This window comes from Bos grunniens, chromosome 11 (assembly GCF_055505025.1).
Source record: "Bos grunniens cultivar Pamir isolate PY7600 chromosome 11, Bosgru_T2T1.0, whole genome shotgun sequence".
In the NCBI taxonomy this organism is placed as follows: Eukaryota; Metazoa; Chordata; class Mammalia; order Artiodactyla; family Bovidae; genus Bos; species Bos grunniens.
In genome coordinates, this window is record NC_141175.1 from 59,681,613 (window position 1) to 59,703,343 (window position 21,731).

Genomic DNA, 21,731 nt, shown 5'->3' on the forward strand with positions numbered 1-21,731 from the left:
AATCCCATGGACAGAGGAGCCTGGCAGGCTACAGTCCACAGGGTTGCAGAGTAGGACACAACTGCAGCAACTTAGCACGAACACATGAGGAGCTTGATGCAGAATGAAGCCATAGTCATTTTAACCTCATTAATTTCTTTTTAACTGAGCACCAACATCTTTGCCGCATAGATGAGCTTTTGTGCATTTACATCACAGGAGCCATCCGCATTTTTTACCCAAGACTTTATTGTTACAACAAAGATATTATCATAAAAGGAACAGTGAGCAAGAGAAGAAATATATAAACCATGGGAAGGCAGAAGTGAAAGCTGAAGAACTTCCTATTGGGAGATCAAAGGGCCTCCTGTCTCCCAGACCACAAGTTCCCAGGCCCAAAGGAGGTCCTCAGAAACTGAAGTGACGCTGAGAGCCAGATCAGCCCCTTGGAAGCCTCATTTCCAATCTGGGTCTGCTCTCAGGGGCCACCCTGTGGAAAGGGTTAGCCCCGGGAAGACTAAGGGGACCCATCCCATCACCATCCCATGAGAGATTCGGGTCTCAGTGTCATTGCCCTACCTGGGCAAAGAAATGTGGTGGCTGGACGGTCAACACAAAGTTCCCGGACCAACCCAGGCTGAGTTACAGGAGCCAGAAGTGGTGCACTGGGCGCCATTCTGGACTCAGTCGTCCAGAGCGCCTTGCAAGTAGCAGGAAGTGCCGTGGGGTTCTGAAGCCTTCTCTCTAAGATTGTCAGTGATCATGTAACAAGTAGATCCCATGCATGAGGCCCATAGAAAGAACTTGCAGTAGTTAAAAACAGGCAGCTTCTGCGGTTTCAGTGACATTTCCACGGCTGAGTGTGTCCATTCTCTCTCATTTTTCTGGATCTCGCTCATCACTGACCAATGTATTTTTGTAGCGGGACACCAGAAAACATATTCTCTGGTCACTTGTAAAACCTGAAAACAATGGGAAACACGTGAAACCACTTATTTTCAGGCAAATGCTATTGAATTTCCTGATAAATAGCTCCTCAGGATGCAGGGCTCCAGTCCCAGTAAGTAGCCTAGGGCCAAGAGGTTTGTGTTAGAATGTTTTTAAGGCCCATCTTCGTCATTAAAGAAAAATTTAAAATGCCTGGAGAAGGAAATGGCAACCCATTCCAGTATTCTTGCCTGGGAAATCCCATGGACAGAGGAGCCTGGCAGGCTACAGTCCATAGGGTGGCAAAGAGTTGGACATAACTTACCAACTAACACTAACACTTTCACGCTCAGGATGGATTTTCTAGCTCCAAGTCACCTTCTGAGGAACTGCCTCACTTTGTACTGCTTTGGGTAAACATAAAGACTATTGTTTAAGACACACACCAAAAATTAAAATGCTTAAAGAAGTGCAGCCCTAAGAACTCTAGCTTTGAATAGTGTTACCTCTTGCGGTGCCTTCTAAGATAAGCGATTCACCTATGTGCATTAAGGGACCAGAGGAAGATGACCTGCTGACGGATGATTTTCTAAAGCCAGTTAGCAGATATTTGGGGAATATCTGCCCCAAACTGCAACCTGAATTTGTAACAGCTGCTCTTTGAGGCCCAGGGACTATTTCATCCACACCTGGATCATGAGAGTAAACCCAGAGGTGGTTTCCGAACTTCTTTTAGCCTCAGACCCTTTTGTTCAATGACATCTTACAGGTAAGTGTAACTATGGGCAATGGATGAGAGGAGAGCTGTTTGGAATGAAGAGGGTGAAGGGGCTTGGGTCCCTCCTAGGGCCACCCCCAGCCCCTTGCTCACCTGACCTGATCCTCAGAACCCCTGGGTTTGCCACAGCATGAGGTCTGGCAACAGATTCCCCCTGAACTGGCATCAAATCACCAGGGGAACAAATTGAAACAAAGTGGTGGGAGGGAGGCAGAGTCACAGGCAGTACCCTGACGGGGAGACATTTTCCATAAAAGGTCACCGCAAGGAATATATGACTGAAACACACCGGAGGTCTAGGGTGAGACAAAAACTCTTAAGTTACTGTCTCCTAAATGTGGGGGCACCCCACTCCAGTACTCTTGCCTGGAAAATCCCATGGACGCAGGAGCCTGGTAGGCTGCAGTTCATGGGGTCGCTAAGGGTCAGACACGACTGAAGCGACTTCATTTTCACTTTTCACTTTCATGCACTGGAGAAGGAAATGGCAGCCCACTCCAGTGTTCTTGCCTGGAGAATCCCAGGGATGGCGGAGCCTGGTGGGCTGCCGTCTATGGGGTCGCACAGAGTTGGACACAACTGAAGCGACTTAGCAGCAGCAGCAGCAGCAAATGTGGGAGAGTTTCTAAATCTAGCACATGAAGTAAAAATTGCAGACCATCACAATGATCATTGAAGGACTTCTCTGGTAGTCCAGTGGTTAAGAATCTGCCTGCTGATACAGGGGAAAATGGGTTCGATCCCTGGTCCTGGAAGATTCCAGCTGCAAGGCAACTGAGCCTGTGCACCACAACTACTGAGCTCATACTTTAGAGCCCAGGAGCCCCAACTACTGAAGCCCACGTGCCCAGAGCTTGTGCTCTGAAGCTAGAGAAGCCACCACAATGAGAAGCCTGCACACCACAACTAAAGAAAGTCTGCTCACAGCAATAAAAACCCAGTACAGCTAAAAAAAAGAAAATTATCATCAAAAAATTATGAAATGTAGCAGGCATGTTTAAGCAACTGTATAATACAACATGTATAAATATACCCAAATACAATGTGTATGATAATGTAGAACATATAGTATAGTGAGTATATTTGAAAATTTATAATTTCAGAATATTTAAAAGTACATTGTAGTCTTCCCTGGTGGCTCAGTGGTTAAGAATTTGCCTGCCAATGCAGGAGACACAGGTTCAATCCCTGATCCAGGAAGATCCCTCTTGCCTTAGGGCAACTAAGCCCAGCACGCCACAACTACTGAGCCTGTACTCTGGAGCCCAGGAGCTGCAACTACTGAAGGCCGAGAACCCTAGAGCCTGTGCTCCACAAGAGAAGCCACCGCAATGAAAAGCCCTGGCACCACAACTATAGAGTAGCCCCTGCTCACCTAACCTGGAAAAAAGCCTGTGTAGCAATGAAGACCCAGTATAGCCAAAAATAAGTAAATAAATAAAAATAAACATTTAAAAACTACTTTGTATGTTGCACATCTGAAACCATTATAATATTGTATGTCATTTATAATCAACAAGAAAACATTTTGTGTCTTGGTTGTTGGGCTCATAAAATCGTCTTTTGTAAGTAGCATGAGCTGGTGCTTGGACTCCAAGAATACAGGAGCTGAGCACTTGGAAGGTGTTTCCCCCGTAAGTCCTTACAATAGCCATGTGGTTGTTACTGCTGTCCCATTTTATAGATGAGGGATCAGAGGCTCAGAGAGGTGAAGTGACTTGCCTGCAGTCACAAGGATGGTGAGTAGCAGACAGAATTCAAACCAAGATCTGCTTGAATGGAGCCAAAGCTCTTGATCCTCAGTCTAGGGGCAGGAACTTTCTTTTTTTTTCAAACACCTCTACATAGAGGGGAATGTAATTAATGAGATAGGTAGATATGAAACTATCTGTTTTGAGGCAGAAAAATCAGTCCAAGGGCACAGCCCATGGCCAAATAGTGGTCCAGAAGCCCTTCAGTATGGAAGCAGCAAGCAGCCTTGGCTTCTGCTGGAGCTTACACAGTTCAGTGGGCCTAAAGAGCAAGCTTGTTGCCCCTGTGTCTGTGTAACTGAGCCGGTGGGTTTGCTGACTCCTGGGACCCAGGTGGGGTCAAGTCCAACACACAACACTAGCCAGGAAGGAATTCCACTGCCAGTGGGGGTCAACTGACTTGTCTTCAAGTTCCATTCTGCTCTCTACTGCCCCAAATGCTTTGAGCAGGTCTTGATCTGTAAAAATAACCCTCTTATGTCATGCAGGACCAAGTTTAATGAAATAACAGGGGGCAAAAGTTTGGGATATCCTTCTGGTTCTAACCAAGCAGGAGTTGACTGTTTATTCAATAACCTATAGTGGAAAAGAATCTGAAAAATAAAATATATATAACTGCATCACTTTGCTGTACATCTAAACTAATCAGTTCAGTTCGGTCGCTAATGTAAATCAACCATATTGCAATTAGAAAAAAAAGAAAAGAGTTCACTGTTATCCTCAAAAAATCTAAGAGCTAAATCTTACCACACTTGACATAAACAACTAGCCAGTATTCTGTTTGCTTAGTTTCTCTCTCTGCCTGAACTCCATCACCGCATCTACTCATACAGTGTGTGAGTTTTTGAAGGTGGTGCCTGGCTGGGGCTCCTCAGATGCCTGTGAGCAGCTGCCAGGGGCTACACCCAGGGCTGCAGGCTGGGCACTTTTTCAAGACCTCAGCCACTTACTGTTTTAAGAGACGAAGCCGGGCTCTCCTCTGCAGGCCTGGAAGGAGAAAACAAAAGTGCTGGTTGACATGGGTTGTAAACTGCAGATACCAAGCCCCAGAGAGCAAGCAGAGTGATGAGAGGGACAGCCGACGCCTAGAACCACTTCTTTTGATTCCAGGCTCTGCTCCTTATGGGTTTTAACTCCTTTAATGCTAGGAGTTGAATTTTATTATCTCATTTTGCATATGGGGAAACTGATCTAGAGAGTGAGTGTGTAACTGAGTAACTTACTTAAAATCCTGTAGCTAGTGAGGGATTGTTTGTGTGCCCTTGAATGCACCATCTTGCCCTTCACGGCAGGTCATGAAGGAGAGGCTGTACAGACAGGTGGTCTTAAACCAGAGCTTGTGGACTCTGAGGGTGTGCAAGATTTCCCCTTGGGATGTAAGAAGGAAATATGAGCATGTGTATTTTCATGTTTATCTCATCCTTTTTATTTCTGAAGAACATTTAATAATATACACAGTATTGAGTTGGCCAAAAAGTTCATTTGGGATTTCTGTAAGATGGTACAGAGAAATCTGAATGAACATTTTGTCTAATGCAATATATTAAATAAACCCAGATAACATAAATGTTAATAATTTATTAAATAAATATTTATAAGTATATATTAAATATATACATACATAATATTTTAAAAATACAGTTAGTTGCAGTTAGTATTTATAATTAAAAGATTTTTTTCACTGATGAGTTCATTGAGCAAAATGTTTACAGACCCCTGAGCTCTAATGGTTCTTAGAATGAAATAAATGGATCCTTTTTTGGGTGGCAATTATATGCAAAAGTGTGCACACTATGCATTTCCCTGTAGAGGGGGTCGATAATTGTGATCATATGTTCAAAGGGGTCTGTGACTTATAAAAGAGCCACTGACCTAGTCTCCGTTCCAGTGGGCCAACCCCTCTCATTTTATAGAAGCCCAGAGAGGGTGAGTGACTTGCACAAGCCCAGAGTGGCACCAGTGAGCAGAAGAGTCAGGAGTAGAGTCTGGGGCTCTGGGCTCTTAGGCTCTTGGCCAGCTGTGCTGGCCTTCCCTGAAACTACCCTGAAAGTGAAAGTGCTAGTTTCTCAGTCAAGTCTGACTCTTTGTGATCCCATGGACTGTAGCCCACCAGGTCCTTTGTCCATGGAATTCTCCAGACAAGAACACTGGAATGGGTTGCCATTCCCTTCTCCAGCGGATCTTCCCAACCCAGGGATCGAACCCAGGTCTGCTGCATTGCAGGCAGATTCTTTACCATCTGAACCACCAGCTCGCCTAGGAGCCCGTAGACGGAAGTGGTCCTACCCCTGAAGTGGCTGAGAACAGCAAACCATCTCTGAGTTTCCCAACAGCCTCAGGGGAGGATTTCTAGTTCTGGGGAGCGAAATGCAACCCCCAGTGTAATTTCCGTGCACTGTTTCCACCCCAACTGCTCCTGGGTGTTCCTGCTGACAGAGTACACGCCCTGGGGCAGGACTTTACAAAAACAAGCCGGGGAGGTAGGTAATATGGTTACCCTGGGTAGGGCCCCTGAGCCTCAGTGGGGCCAGGGCATCTGCCCAAGTCGCTAGATCAAGGGTTGAATTCAAATCCAGGTTTGTCTGACTCCAGAGATGGGGTGGTCTCTGACTCCTGCAGCTTGGTCTCAGGCCAAGAATCACTTCTCAGACTTATCATGGGTTTGGGGTTGGAGGAGCAAACTTCCCACCAGCTGCCACCTGCCTGTTCCCCTAGAGAAGAAAGGACCCTCGGGGACACATCCAGCAGCAAAAGGAGTCACCATGAAGACCCAGGCTTGCCAGGTGGCTCAGTGATAAAGAATCTACCTGGAGAAGGAAATGGCAACCTACTCCCGTATTCTTGCCTGGGAAATTCCATAGACAGAGGAGCCTGGCAGGCCAGTCCTTGGGGTTTCAAGAGTAGAACACGACTGAGCGACTGAGCAAACACATGTACATGGCGGCCCAAGAGGGAATAACTTACAGCGCAGGTGGATGGCCACAACCAAGGACACCAGAAGAATCAGGACACCGGCCGCCAGGAGGCCGAGGATGAGCGGGGCACAGGACAGACCTGGAAAATACATGCGTGTTGAATGAACATTTGAGACGTGCAGATAAACACAAAGAAGGAAAAATCCACAGGAAGCCCCACCCACCACTCAGAGAATACCACTTTTTTCCATGCTTCATTCTAGTCTTTTCTAGGCTCTTTAAACATATTGAAATCATTTCATATATAAAACTTCAGGAAAGTGAAAGTGAAGTCGCTCAGTCGTGTCCAACTCTTTTTGACCCCAAGGACTGTAGCCCACCAGGCTCCTCCATCCATGGAATTTTCCAGGCAAGAATACTGGAGTAGGTTGCCATTTCCTTCTCCAGGGGATCTTCCCGACCTAGGGATTGAACCTGGGTCTCCCACATTGCAGGCAGATGCTTTACCGTCTGAGCCACCAGGGAAGCCCAATCTTCAGGTCCCACATCCAAATTTTAACAGTTAATAAACTCAGTAGCTACTTTTGTTCAAAATGAGATAGACAATTTGCATGCCTGGTAATGGGATTTTTATTATTTATTAAAAAAAAATTTTAATTTTAGAAGAAATAGCTGAATGTATTTTCACGGTAGCTCCTTCACAGAAGTAACTACCATTGTTAATTTGCATATACACATATGTAATTTACATAGACACATCACATATAGTTTTTTTTAATTTATTTTTAATTGGAGATAGTTGCTTTACAGTGTTGTGGAGGCTTCTGCCATACATCAACATGAGTCAGTCATAGGTGTACATAGGTCCTCTCCTTCTGGAACCTCCCTCCCACCCCTCGAGGTTATGATAACCTAGGTTGATAACCAGGTTGAGCTCCTTGTGCTATGCAGCAATTTCCCATTACCTCATACTGGTCAGAATGGCCATCACCAAAAAATCTACAATAAATGCTGGAGAGGGTGTGGAGCAAAGGGAACCCTCTTGCGCTGTTGGTGGGAACGTAAATTGATACAACCACTATGGAGAACAGTGTGGAGATTCCCTAAAAAACTAAAAATAAAACCACTATGACCCAGCAATCCCACTGCTGGACATATACCCTGAGAAAAGCATAATTGCAAAAGACACATGTACCCCAGTGTTCATTGTAGCACATATAGTTTTAAAAATACAGAGGCTTATACAGTACAAATTGTTCTGCAACCAGGCTTTTTTCTTAAACATGCCAGCATATTCTTTGTTCTAACAGCATGTCATCTGAAGTATGGCTGTACCATGGATTATTTAGCCATTAATGTACATTTTGTTTGTTTTTTGAATTTTACAAATAAGGCGGCAGAGAACATCCAGGTTTGTTTCTCCCTGTGCAGGAGCCTACCCAAGGCAGATACTGAAAATAAGAACAACTAACCATAGACTATATCCATTTTCAATAATAACAGATACTATAAAATGCCTTCCAAAAAGGCTTCACTGAGTTCCATTCCTAATCATCAGTCATGCACCCTGCCTACTCCTGACATTATCAGAGATTTTAACTTTTGCAGAGCAGTGGGTGAAAAATAATATTTCATTTCAATTTCCTACTTGCCAATTTCAGCCTATTTTCATGTATTGACCATGTATGATTTTTCTTCTATGGAAGAAGAAAAATTTGTCCTTCTGCTCATTTTGTAAATTATGTAAACAGCAGAGTTTATATCAAATATAAACTGATACCCCAAATCTTTCTCTGATACTCTTTCTTTCCCTGTGACTGGTCCTTGTGAGTAGCAAAGCAGGCAGAATCAGGACCCATGGGTGAAAAAGGCAAGGCTGCAGACTGATACCCAGGGTTGAAAAAGAAAGAGTTTTGGATGTCAGAGAAGGGGTAGAACGTTTACTGAAGATCTGTTATGTGTCAAGTACAGTACTAACTGCAAACTTCCATCTTGTGAGGAAGGAAGGAATTACTATCATTTTTATCTCTCATTTTACAGTTCAGAAAAAACAAGATTCAAAGAAGTTCAATTACCTGCCCAAGGCGATCTGGATAGTAAAAAGCAGGGCCTGGATACAGATTCAAGTCTCCTGAGTTCTACAGTCCCTGCCAGTCCCATGGCTACAGCTTTAGGGCAGGAGAGGTGGTGGGGCAGGGCGGGGTGGGGAAGGGAGGAAGGAAATGGCATGGGCTGCTCTTGGGGAGGGAACCACCATCACCAAGGCTGGATGGTGCCACGCGGAGAGGAAAGTTTGGTGAGAGGCCCTGGGAGGTCCTTTTCCGTTCTGAGATGTGAGTTTCTATCTTCCTCCCTCTCATCTCCATGGGTTTCCTAACCTAGATGAACCTCAGAAATGTGATGCAAAGTGAAAGAAACCAGGCATGAAAGACCATATACCATATGACTCCATTTGTACGAAATGTTCAGGAGAGATGAATCTATAGCAACAGAATGTAGATTAGCAGTTGCCAGGGGCTGGGAGGGGGGACAGAGATTAACTATAAATAGGCACAAGGGATCTGAGAGTTTGATGGAAACGTTCTAAAACTAGTTCGTGGTGACGGTTGCATTACTCGGTAAATTTATTAAAAATCACTGAGTCATGCACTTAAAATGGGTGAATTTTATGACATGCAGATTATGCCGGGATAAAGTTTTAAGTAATGGAGGTGGGCATAAGCTGCAGGGATGTGGAAGGTAGAAAGACCCCTTTCTTCTGGGCGGAGAGGGGTCAGGGGAGGCCTCCTGAGCTATGACCTGAACTAGAGACCTAGACACAGCTAAAGGTCCTGGGTGAAGTGAAATCACCTCCCCAAAATGTGACTCCAGGGAAAGCTGCTGCTTGCCTGTGCATCACATCTGGAGAGTAGCCTCTGTTCACCACAACTAGAGAAAAGCCTGTGCAGCATGAAAACCCAGCACAGCCAAAAAACAAATAACAACTTAACAACAGAAACAAGGAAAAATGCTGCTGGGAGCATTCATGTGCAAGTGTTGGGCAGATAGATCCTTCATTAAGGGCGCGGGTAGCTTAGTGGTAAAAAAAATCCACCTGCCAATGCAGGAGATGCAAGTTCGATCCCCGGTTGGGGAAGATCCCCTGGAGAAGGAAACAGCCACCCACTCCAGTATTCTTGCCTGGGCAAGTCCATGGACAGAGGAGCCTGTTGGGCTATAGTTCATGGGGTTGCACAGAGTCAGACACGACTTAGCGACTGAGCACTGAGTCCATTAAGTTTTGTCCTGTGACGATTTACGAGTGTGTCCCCCACTAGAATATGAGCGATTGGAAAACAGCACTGCTGTCGCACTCAGCTCTCCTTTAGACTCCAGCTCAGGGCTAGAGAAACAGGCTAGAGTCCACACTTGTGAAGAGTTTATGGAAGGAAGGGAGGGAGAAAGGGAGAATGAGTGTTGGCTGTGCTTCTGAGAATCCGGAGGAATGGGAGAACTCACGTTTCTGAGTCACCCGGGTTGGGACTCGATGGCACACTTTCTTTTTAGGGCTGGTCTTCTTGGTTGGCTGGGGAGAGATAGGAAGAACATCAACTGCAAAAATAAGCAAGACACATGTCTTAGCCAGGTAAACCGCAGGTGGACTCAGAGACAAAACTTATAACTGCATGTCTGATACTCAGGTATTAAAATCCTTTTCAGTGTTCCCTCAGAGAAGGCAATGGCACCCCACTCCAGTACTCTTGCCTGGAAAATCCCATGGACGGAGGAGCCTGGAAGGCTGCAGTCTATGGGTCGCTGAGGGTCGGACATGACTGAGCGACTTCACTTTCACTTTTCACTTTCATGCATTGGAGAAGGAAATGGCAACCCACTCCAGTGTTCTTGCCTGGAGAATCCCAGGGTCGGGGGAGCCTGGTGGGCTGCCGTCTATGGGGTCGCACAGAGTCGGACACGACTGAAGTGACTTAGCAGCAGCAGCAGTGTTCCCTAGGCTGTTATGGGCTTGAAGGTCACAGATCAATGGGATTTTTGATCTAGTAATTCTCAGATGGATCTGAGGGCTCAGAGATGGAGGTCAACTTGGTGTCTTGGAGAGAGGGGCTCTGGAGCCATCCAGATATGAAAAGAGCCCCAAGACCCCTGATCAACCATTGTGTGGACTGCAAGGAGATCAAACCAGTCAATCCTAAAGGAAACCAACCCTGAATATTCATTGGAAGGACTGATGCTGAAGCTGAAGCTCCAACACTTTGGCCACCTGATTTGAAGAGCTGACTCACTGGAAAAGACCCTGATGCTGGGTCAAAGGAGAAGGAGGCAGTGAGAATGTGATTAGAGAGCATCACCGTCTCTTGAGCAAACTCCAGGAGACAGAGGACAGAGGAGCCTGGTGTGCTGTAGCCGTGGGGTTGCAAAGAGTCAGACATGACTTAGCAGCTGAACAACAGTAATGACTAGGGGCAAGTCCTATTGCTTCTTTGTGAGATGACCCCCATCTCCTTTCTAAGGTGGTTGTGAGAATGACAGGGAACAGTGAGCCCAGCAAAGTGAGTGGTATGGATGGCTTCACCTCACTGAAGATCTTGAGCTACATCTGGAGTCCCCTAGCCCTTGGCACGACCAACCCCCGAGCCCTCCTCCTTGTGCGAATGGAAGAAGCTGGAAGAAAGGAGGTGGTGCCTTTTTCTGGACAATACCAAGCAGGTTGGGAGGTTGTGTAGGTTGAGATTTTCTTCCTCAGCCTCAGTGGTTAAGAATCTGTGCTTCCACGGCAGGGGGCACAGGTTCCATCTCTGGTCAGAGAACTGAGATCCCACATGTCCTGGTGCTCAACCAAAAAAAAAAAAAAGCAAAAACCAAGCAAACATATGTTATCAGAGGGACCTTTAGACTAGTCTCAACCTTTAATTTCAAAGGTGAACACTAGTGATGTAAAGGACTGACCCCTACGAGGCCCCACAAAGGAAAGGGCCTGGCTGGGGTCCGCAAGTTCCTCTCCTGACTCCTGGTGGGTAACGCCTCTCTTTCATTCTAATCCACTGTCATATGACTGAAGTGGTGGGACAGGGCAGGCGGACAAGCCCACAGGGCAAAGGGAGACGCCCGAGGCTCGAGAATCCAACCCCCTGCCTCTGACAGCTGGGAAAAGACATTTCGCTGATTTTCTGCAAAATGGTAGGAGAGGGAATTGTGTGACACGTGAACTTGGACTCTGGAGTCAAGGGCACTGGGAGGGGCAGCCAGTGTTTGATCCTTTGGGTCTGGCATCTTTCATATAAAATGTTGACTCTTTGGACCCTCACCACCCTGAGACATGGGCAGTAGAGAAATTGTGCCCCCTGTTCTGCATGATCTGGGGGGTTTCAAGAAGACCCAGCTAACCAGAATTGACCCTTACCAAGCTCCTACTTCATGCTAGCGGTTGTGCCAAGCACGTTAGCTTAAGCTTACGAACCAACAACTTTGGGGATGGGCACTAGTTTCTCCATTTTATCCCTAGAAGCCTTGGCTCAGAGGGTTGAAATAAGTTCAAGTTGCTTATTTGAACTTGCCCAAGTTCAAGAACCAATAAACAGCAGGGCCAGCATCTGAGCCAAAGAATGCCTATATTAGATTCTCGTGCCACACATTGCCTAAGGGGCAAATGTATTTTGACAAAAAGTTAAGCACAGGGACTTCCCTGGTGGTCCAGTGGTAAAGAATATGCCCTGCAATGCAGGAATTGTGGGTTTGATCCCTGGTCAGGAAACTAAGATCCCACATGCCATGAGCAGCTAAGCCCACATGCTACTAATACGGAGCCCGGGCTCTCTGGAGCCTGCCCCACAACTAGGGAGTCTGAGCACTGCATCAAAAGAGCCTGTGTAATGCAGCGAAGATCCCATGTGCGGCAACTAAGACCTGATGCAGCCAAACAAATAAATAAATAAATTTTTAAAAGTTGAGCACCTCAGGTCATCAGGGTGTTGAAGGAAACAGTTGTAAAGGGGGAGAACGGCCTTAGCCTCATGTTCTGAAAGCCTGAGAGGAGCCCGGCCCTCAGCTGGGGTGTCTCAGCCTGGCCTTCCCTTAGCCCTTTTAGTCCTCACTGCTCCCGAACTGTTCATCTCCCTCCTTCCTACAGACTCCCACTGGGGCAGTGGTGAGCCTGCAGGGGGCAGATCTACAGACCCCAGTGGCCTGGGGCTTTTAGGAGCTTTGTGGGGGAACTTGTTCTATTTTTTTGTTTTAAAATTTTTGGCCACACCACGCGGCATGTGGGCTCTCAGTTCCCTGACCAGGGGATTGAACCCACACCCCTGCCTTGGGAGCATGGAGTCCTAACCACTGGACCACCAGGGAAGTCCCACCTTTGGATTTTAATGTCTTCTTGCCCAGAGTCAGGAATCCGTTATTATTCTTGATTACCCACCCTCACCTTCCCAGGTGGCGCTTGTGGTAAAGAACTCAGCTGCCAATACAGGAGACGTAAGATACGTGGGTTCGACTCCTGGGTCAGGAAGATCCCCAGGAGAAAGTCATGGCAACCCACTCCAGTATTCTTGCCTGGAGAATCCTCATGGAGAGGAGTCTGGTGGACTACAGTCCACAAGGTCGCAAAGAGTCAGACACGAATGAAGTGACTTAGCAGGCACGCACCCCGTTCAAATCTCCCCACTTCTCTCCTCTTTGAAAGGGGCAGGACTTTTGAGTCCATGGTGTCTTAAGGTGCCTGAAAAAAGCCTGTCTTCCCCCCAATACTTTCTCTACCATCCAAGTGCATGGTAAGTTGATTTAGTCGTGTTCAACCCTCTGAGACCCTAAGGACTGTAGGCTGCCAGGCTCCTTTGTCCATGGGGATTCTCCAGGCAAGAATACTGGAATGGATTCCTCTGCTCTCTTCCAAGGAATCTTCCCGACCCAGGGATCAAATCCACATCCCTTATGTCTCCAGCATTGGCAGGCAGGTTCTTTACCACTAGCATCCAACAGTCCTCTTTAAACTGTCCTGAACTTCCAGCCAGAGGGTGAGCTCTTGCTCTGGAGTCCCCACACCCAGGGAGATGATACGGTTGGGAGCACGTGCTTTGGGGAGAGACTGCCATTCCCGGGGAGCCAGGCAGAGTCAGGGGGTTGGGAAGATCAAAGCCAGGAGTGGGCAGGTAGTGGAGGAGGTGGGGGGAACTTCTGAAAACCAGTTTTTCTTATTTCACCATCCACCTTTCTTAGCCCCTGAAATCTCTTAAGTGGAAAGTGTAAGGCTTATAGAGACAAAAACAATAAACCAAACCAAACCCCCAAACTCAGAAGAGCCTAATATTCAATACAAGAATCAGTTAACACCCATCCCTCCAGGGATGCCTCAGCTTCTGGTGCGAGAGTTCTCCCCATCCTCCCCACCTCCTGATTTAAGACCCAGGGCAGGAAGGGACAGTTTGGGAGTTTGGGATGGACACATACACACTGCTGTATTTAAAATGGATAACCAAAAAGGACCTACTGTGCAGCACAGACAACTCTGCTCAATGTTATGTGGCAGTCTGGATGGGAGAGGAGTTTGGGGGAGAATGGATACACATCCATGAATGGCTGAAACCCTTTGCTCTTCACCTGAAACTATCACAACATTGATCATTGGCTATACCCAATACAAAATAGAAAGTTAAAAAATAAAAAAGATCAGAGGCTGGTGACATGTGAAGAGGGCATCACTCTGGCTTGTGTCTTCGTAATTATGTTGCTATGTCTGCACCTCCCATGCTGAGTGGTCCAATTCGTGGGGGCCCCCTGTTACTCTCAATGCTCCAGCCTGAGAAGATCTCAGGTGAGAAGGAAGCAAGATAGTGGGAGGCCTGCTGGGGGTTGGCCTTGACTATGAGTTAATCTGGGGAGGGGGTTGAAGCCAGATGTTGGCCTTTGAGAATTCCTTTACACCTTTGATAGTTTAACCCTCACTGTCCCGCACGGCAGCCACCTGCCACATGAGCTACAGAACACATTAACGTGGCCAGTCTGCCTCGAGATGTGCTGTGCATTTAAAACACACATCGAGCACTTAGTATGAAAAGAAAATGTAAAATATATCAGTAATTAATTGCATACTGATTTCATGCTGAAATAATAATATTGTCCATAAACTGGGTTAAACAAAATGTATTATTGAAATTAATTTCACTTGTGTCTTTTGACTTTTTTTGAATGTGGCTGCTTTCTAGAATATTTTTTTTCTGGCCAAGGTTTTTGGGATCCTAGTTCCCTGACCCAGGATTGAATCAGGGTCCTAGGCAGTGAAAGTGATGAGTTCTAATCACTGGACCATCAGGGAACTCCCTGCTGCTAAGTCACTTCAGTCGTGTCCGACTCTGTGCGACCCCATAGATGGCAGCCCACCAGGCTCCCCTGTCCCTGGGATTCTCCAGGCAAGAACACTGGAGTGTGTTGCCATTTCCTTCTCCAATGCATGAAAGTGAAAAGCGAAAGTGAAGTCACTCAGTCGTGTCCGACTCTTCGAGACCCCACGAATTGCAGCCCACCAGGCTCCTCCACCCATGGGATTTTCCAGGCAAGAGTACTGGAGTGGGGTGCCATTGCCTTCTCCACAGGGAACTCCCTAGAAAATTTTAAATTACATCTGTGGCTCAAAATATATTTCTACTGCACTTGCTGACTTAACTTCTGAGGAACTGCAGCTTCTAAGGGCCAGAGGGAATCAGGGAGGTCCTTAGCAGTCCCATGATACAGATGGGAAAACTGAGGCCTGGGGAGGGGAGTGACCTGCCCATGGGCACATGGTAAATTTGTAGCTGGGTCTGGGGTCTAACCTCCTTGCTCCCTGCAACTCTGGGTGTGGGTTCAAGCCACAGGCCCCTATGCCAAACGTGAATGCTCTTGTTGGGTATGTCCAGGCAGCAAGAATATTCTTTCCCTGTGGGCACACTGGGAGGGGACTTCTAACAGGTGCTGGGACACGGACCAATCCAGCCTCAGCCTCAGCCTCAGATGGGCCTAGAATGCCACCCTGTTACTGGAATAAGCAGCAATGCCCCAAAGCATCTCATTTCCAATGGGAATCAAACAGCACCTGCCTCTCAGTGTGGTCAATAGCATGAAATGAAATAACTACATACAACCTTTGCACCAGCTTGGCTCACAATATTATTAACAGTAGTGTTTTAGAGAACGAGGCTTATGGTTGCCAGGGGAAAGGATGGGAGGGAAGGATAGCTAAGGGGAGTTTAGGATGGACACCCACTGCTATATTTAAAGTGGATGAACAACAAGGACCGACTGTACAGCACTAGCAACTCTGCTCAGTGCTATGCGGTAGCCTGGATTGGAGGGCAGCTCAGGGGAGAATGGATACATACATATGTATAGCTGAGTCCCTTCACTGTTCACCTGAAACTATCACAATATTGTTTGTTAATCGGCTATACTCCAATACAAAATAAAAAGTTTCAAATACAGCTTTCAGTCATTTAAAAAAAAAAAAAAAAAGACCAGTAGTGCTGCTGCTCCTGGAAGTCAACCCCTCCCTCCGAGTAGGGCTCACTGAGAATGGGAGCCGTCCCAGGACATGGCACGCACTCAGCACCCAGTAGGTACTCAGTGCTCATCTGCAGCACTGAGCCGGATTCTTACCCACACTCAGCTGAGTTCCCGTCCCAAAGATCAGGTTGGGTATCCCAATGATCATGCAGAAGTAGACACCACTGTCGGCAGGCTTCACATTTTGGAGCGTGAGCACATTCTGGGGGGGATTTCCATGCACAGTCAACTTCTCCGAGTCCACCTCCTTGCCATACACAGTCTTTTTGGACTCCCAGTAGGCCAGAAACTCATAGTGACTGTTAGCGCTCAGGGCCTGGCGCAGCCGCAGCCAGTAGATGCGTGTGTTAGAAGGTGAGGTTTGGGTTTTACAGGACAGCGTCACCATCTGGTTGGTCTGAACCATCAAGAATGCAGGGGTCTGCACGAGGGCCAAGCTGCCGTGCAGAGCTATAAGAAGCAGAAAGAGCAGAGACCATCAGCACCTTTTCTTGGCAGGGGTTGTGGGGTCCCAGAGTCAAACATGAGAGGAGAAGTGATGAGAGAGCCTGCCTGGTTGCAGGGCCCAGGGGCTGTGTGAAATACGGCCGGCAGTTCCAGGACTGAGAGCACCCCACCCACCAGGGTGATCATCCATCAGGCAGGTGTTCATGATGCCAGCCTGACAAAGGGGACGGGGGAAAAGTGCCACTTGTTGACTGCATGCTTCTATGCCTGGCTCTTGGTATAAATTACCCCCATCAAGCTTCAGACTTACTTTAGGATTTTTATCCCCATATGAGGAACTGAGGCCTGAAATGCCTTCTTCAAAGTCCTGCTTACAGCTAATAAGTGACCCAGGAGTCAAAGTCAAGGATGCAGTCTGAAGTCAAAGCTGGTTGCCTTCCAACTTGTTCTGTGGCCACTCTATGAAGACTTTCAAAAGGTTCCGGGTGGCCTAAGGAAACCCAGGTCAAGCTCAGAGAGGAGCTCAGAATTACTGGCCAAACACCTGGCTGCTCTAGTCAACCTATAAGAAGACCAGTCACTGTTTCCAGACAGTGACAACAACCAGCAAGGGGAACTCACTGTCCCCCACAGACACAATCCCAGCCCATTACTCCCCAAGCCAGTAAATGGTCTCTGCATCCCCATTCCCAAGTGGAGGGACAGACACCCCAGAAGAGGTGCTGGGAGTTCACTTCAGTCTCAAATGGGAAGCCCCTGCAGGTAGGGCCTTGATCAGGAGGCCCAGAGCTGAACTCACAGACCTGGCCTTGAACCCTGCCTGTACCCCACACCAGCTGTGGCATCTCTGGCAAGCTGTGGACCCTGTCTCCTTCCTGGAAAAGGAGGGCGGTTTGATGCTGCTGTCTTGCCTACCTCCCAGGCTTGTTGTTGCTGTTTAGTGTTGTTGACTGTCTGACTTCTTTTGTGACCCCATGGACTGTAGTCCGCCAGGCTCCTCTGACCATGGGATTCTCCAGGCAGGAATACTGTACTAGCTTGCCACTTGCTTCTCCAGGGAATCTTCCCGACCCAGGGATCGAACAGGGGTCTCCTGCATTGGCAGGCAGATTCTTTACCACTGAGCCACCTCCAAGACTCAGAATGTTCAAAAAAGCACTGCAAACTGAACCTCACTGTACTCGGGTAAATCATCGTCTATGTGACACCTCTCAGCAGTTGCTACTGGAGGCAAATGAAATCTTAAGGAGAAAATTAGAAGGGGTCCTTCATGACCAAGTCCACCAAACGGAACCTGACTTGGTAAAGCTTTCATTTTAGCTGTGGGGCAGAGAAGACTCTGCAGACCAGGACCTAGATCTGGGAGCACTGAGGCCCAGAGAAGATATAGGCCTGGATGGGCAGAGGATGTTTGTGTGTGCATGTGTGTGTGTGTGTGTGTGTGTGTACCCAAGCCTTTCTGAACCCACATTCATTAGAAAAGACCCTGATGCTGGGGGAGATTGAGGACAGAAGGAGAAGAGGGTGACAGAGGATGAGATAGTTGGATGGCATCACCGATCCAATGGACATGAACTTGTGCAAACTCCGGGAGATGGTGGGGGACTGACTGCGAGGCCTGGTATGCTGCAGTCCATGGGGTCACAAAGAGTGGGACATGACTTGGTGACTAAACAACAACAAGCCCACATTCATAATCCTACTTGGGGCTCAGGCTCCTTGGCCTTGACCTTCTCTAACACTGAAGAAGCAAACTTCCGGACTCCCATCACAGATCACTCAGCCTTTACTCCCACTGAGAATGAAAAGATACCTGGGGCCCAAGTGGCTATTGAGCCTTCTCTCCTCTCCCTGAAAACCATGCTGCCTTTTTAGCAGAGTAGAGAGTCTTCATTGTTGGGGGTCATTGACCTCCAGGGGAAGACAATAAGAACCGGATAGGGATTTCCCTGGTATCCAAGGATTAAGACTCCACCCTTCCACCGCAGGGGACACAACTTGAATCCCAGTTGGGGAACTAAGATCCCGGATGCTGTGTGGTGCAGCCAAAAGTAAATAAATTTTAAAAAAGAACTGATAATGCCAATATTTATCAAACTGTGTTGAACATGATTTATGCATTATCTCATTTATTCCTCTCCAAATTTTTCGGGAGGAAATAACACCTATTTTACACATGAGGAAACAGAGGCTCAAGGAGGTTAAGGACCTGCTTAAGGTCATACGGCCTCTATGTGATAGATTCAGATTTAAACCCAGGTCTGGGACCCCAGAACCTAAGCTTTGTGCCACTCTCTGAAATGAGGAAACCTGTGATCCTCTCTAGGATCCCAGTCACGGGCTCATGTGCACATAGTAGGGCCGAGAATACACAGACTCCCCAGGCCCTTCTAAGAAAGCCCCAGTGGGACCCCTCCAGAGACAGACAGTTCAGAGGGGCTTTGGGGTCTTTGTGTAGATCCTTGCCTTCGTCCTGACTCGAAGACTTCCTGGCCCAGACACACCCTGGTTTCTCTCGTGCCCACTTGCTTTTCAGCCCCTGGAGATGGAACCCCTGGCTGTGGTTGAATCCTGTGTGTGCTCCGGTCCCAGGGCCAGCCCTTGCCACACGCATGGTCTCATTTGATTCATTTCATCGTCTCAGTCACCTGGTGGTCCCACTCAGAGGGACCTGCTCTTTCTAAAATGATCCGCAGTAACTCTAGTCGCTTTGAATGGCCTAGACTAGCTTCTGCTAGAGACGCCATTGAGGTCACTAGGTCACAGCCAGGCTGGCAGGCCCTGTCACCTTGGCAGGAAGACCAGTTTGGGAATTTTTGGATTAGAGAGCAAATCAACCACAAGTTAGTGGGCAGTTTGGAGTGGGGAGGGATTTCTTCTACAAGACAGACTGACTGGGCTGGCCAGAGGGACAGACTCCCTCCTCTGTTCTTGTTCCAACATTCCAACTCCATTGCTGCCTGTTCTGGAAGCTACACTGCCCACAATACCCACCCCAGGGAATATTCAGGAACCAAGTCACCCTGAGGAGGGACCCTGCCACACCTGTCTGAAAACTGGCAACAGCCTGGTATTTGGTGAACTGTCCTACAAATACTTCCCTGGAAGTAATCATAATGTGTCTATGGAACCCTGGGCCAAGAGATGGGCACCAAAGCCAGAACTGGAGCCCTGGCATATGTCCTTCCTCTCTGGACCTCCCCATCTCTCTTTTCTTCTTTTTCATCTACTTCAACTCTCCCTTTTCTCTTCCGGTCTCTGTTTTCCTAGGTTCAGGCTTTGCGGGCAGAGGTGACCTCAGTGCAGAGGCTCCGGGGACTCCTGGGGGTAGTGGGGTCCCTGGGAGGTTTTCCATCCCCAGGGACCGAGGCTGCCTCCCGGATGCCCCCGCAGATCCGGGGTCTGGGTACGGCATCTTGCGGAGACAGCTTTCCCTAAACTTCACGCCTCAGGCTCTTCCCGGGCCCAGCGCAGAGCCCTCGCATCCAGCCCCGCGCCCCCAGGGTCTCCCCGCCTTACCTGCCAGCTGCGCGGCGAGGAGGAGCCACAGCCGCGCCTGCATCTCGGCGTGCCCCGGACACCCGGTCCCGGCGGAGCTCGGCTGAGAAGGTCCGGGCGGGGCAGCTGGGGGCGGGGTGGGGGTGGAGGAGGGAGCGGGGAGCAGGGAGGGAGGGCCCTGGCCGGGGAGAGGGCGGGAGTCTGGTGTGAGAAAGGGGAGGTCTCCGCCCTCATCCTCCCCGCATTTCAAAGGTCTTGGCTGCGTTTCCAGTAGGGAGGCTATGCCGCTGTCCCGCGCCAAGTGATCCGCGCGTGTGGGATCGCCTTCTGCCCTGGGAGGCTAGAACAGGGTCATGACTCCATGTGACTCCAGATGAAGCAGCTGAGGCTCAGAGAAGTCAGGGTGCTCAGGAGGGTCCCTCGAGAGTGCTGATGGAGCATGACCCTAACTCCGGTCACTTCCTTCCTTTTTGAGTCGTTACTTAACCCAGAGAGCCTTCTGGGTGCCCCTGGGCCAGCGGGGCCTGGAGTAACCAAGACCCAGGCCCTGCCCTCAAGAGCACACACTTGAGAGGGTGAAAGAAAGCTAACTAACAGTGACACAGAGTCTGATGCTGAGAAAGGTGAGCTGGGGCGCCGGGCTGGGTCAGGGGCACATCCAGACCTTGACCTTCAGAGTGTGGAAGAGCTGAGAAAATTATCACGCTCTCTTTATCTTCCTCACACGTGTAATTCCTGTTAAAATAACACTGAAATGGGAAGTTAGCAGCTGATCAACAAAGCTTCCCTGGTGGCCCAGGTTCGGTCCCTGGGTCAGGAAGATACCCTGGAGAAGAAAATGGCAACCCACTTCATTATTCTTGCTAGGGAAATCCCATGGACAGAGGAACTTGGTGGGCTATAGTCTATGGGATTGCAAGAGTCAAACACAATTTAGTGACTAAACCACCACCGCTATACCTAGGATTATAATTGCTATGTTATGTAGTAATTCTGTATTTAACTTTTTGAGGAGTTTTTACAGCTATTTTTATAGCAGCTATGCCATTTTACATTTCTACTAACAATGTATGAGGGTTCCAGTTTCTCCACATCCTCACAAACACCTGTTACTTTCTATTCTTTTTTTCTTTTTTTAATATATCCATTCTAGTGGCTGTGAGGTAGCATCTTATTGTGGTTTTGATTTGCATTTTCTTAATGACTAATGATGTTAGATATCTTTTCATATGCTTCTTGGCCATTTGTATTTCCTATTTGTTTGTCTATTCAAATCCTTTGCCCATTTAAAAGTTTAGGTTTTCTTTTTGTTGTTGAATTTTAAGAGCTCTTTATATACTCTGGATACTAGACTCTTCTCTGATGTATGATTTGCAACTATTACCTCCCATACTGCTAGTTGTCTTTTCACTTGGTTAATAATGTCTTTTAATGCACAAAAGTTTCAAATTTTGATGAAGTCCAATATTTCTATTTTTCTTTTGGTCTTGTATTTGGAATCAATTGCTGAATACAAGATCATGAAGATTTACCCTGAAATTTTCTTCTAAGAGTTTTATAATTTTAGCTCTTATAATTCAGTTATTGATCCATTTTGAGTTCACATTTATATACAGTGTGAGGTAGGGGTCTAACTTGATTTTTTTGCAAGTGGATATCTAGTTGTTATGGTGTTATTTGTTGAAAAGACTACTCTTCCCCCATTGAATAATCTTAGTATGCTAGTTGAAAATCAGTTGACCAAAGGTATGGGATTATTTCTAGACTCTCAGTTTTGTTGCATTGATGTATATATCTACCATTATGCCAGTAACACATCGTTTTGATTACTGTAGTGTAATGGACAATTTTATGTCAACTTGACCAGACCACAGATACCCAGATACCTGATTAAATGTTACTTCTGGG

The 21,731-nt window shown here is 47.5% G+C and overlaps 1 protein-coding gene across 1 annotated transcript; it reads right to left on the reverse strand.

Moving 5' to 3' along the window:
- Window positions 1-208: 208 nt before the first annotated feature.
- CD8B (CD8 subunit beta) lies at window positions 209-19,924 on the reverse strand. The gene is made up of 6 exons (XM_086326620.1): window positions 19,845-19,924; window positions 15,972-16,328; window positions 9,849-9,941; window positions 6,400-6,489; window positions 4,386-4,422; window positions 209-941 (listed from the first exon to the last, which is right to left on the reverse strand). The coding sequence occupies exons 1-6, from the start codon at window positions 19,885-19,887 to the stop codon at window positions 929-931; spliced, it is 633 nt and encodes a 210-aa protein (XP_086182746.1). The 5' UTR covers window positions 19,888-19,924; the 3' UTR covers window positions 209-928.
- Between the last annotated feature and the right edge of the window lie 1,807 nt (window positions 19,925-21,731).

What these genes read in the sequence shown, in the direction of transcription:
- CD8B (XM_086326620.1), bottom strand. Translation starts at nt 19,887, where the DNA reads ATGCAGGCGCGGCTGTGGCTCCTCCTCGCCGCGCAGCTGGCAG. An exon ending in GGGAACTCAGCTGAGTGTGG is followed by an intron (nt 9,942 to 15,971) that starts GTAAGAATCCGG and finishes TTATTTTTGCAG; the next exon opens with TTGATGTTCTTCCTATCTCT. An exon ending in AACCCGGGTGACTCAGAAAC is followed by an intron (nt 6,490 to 9,848) that starts GTGAGTTCTCCC and finishes TGTATTTTCCAG; the next exon opens with GTCTGTCCTGTGCCCCGCTC.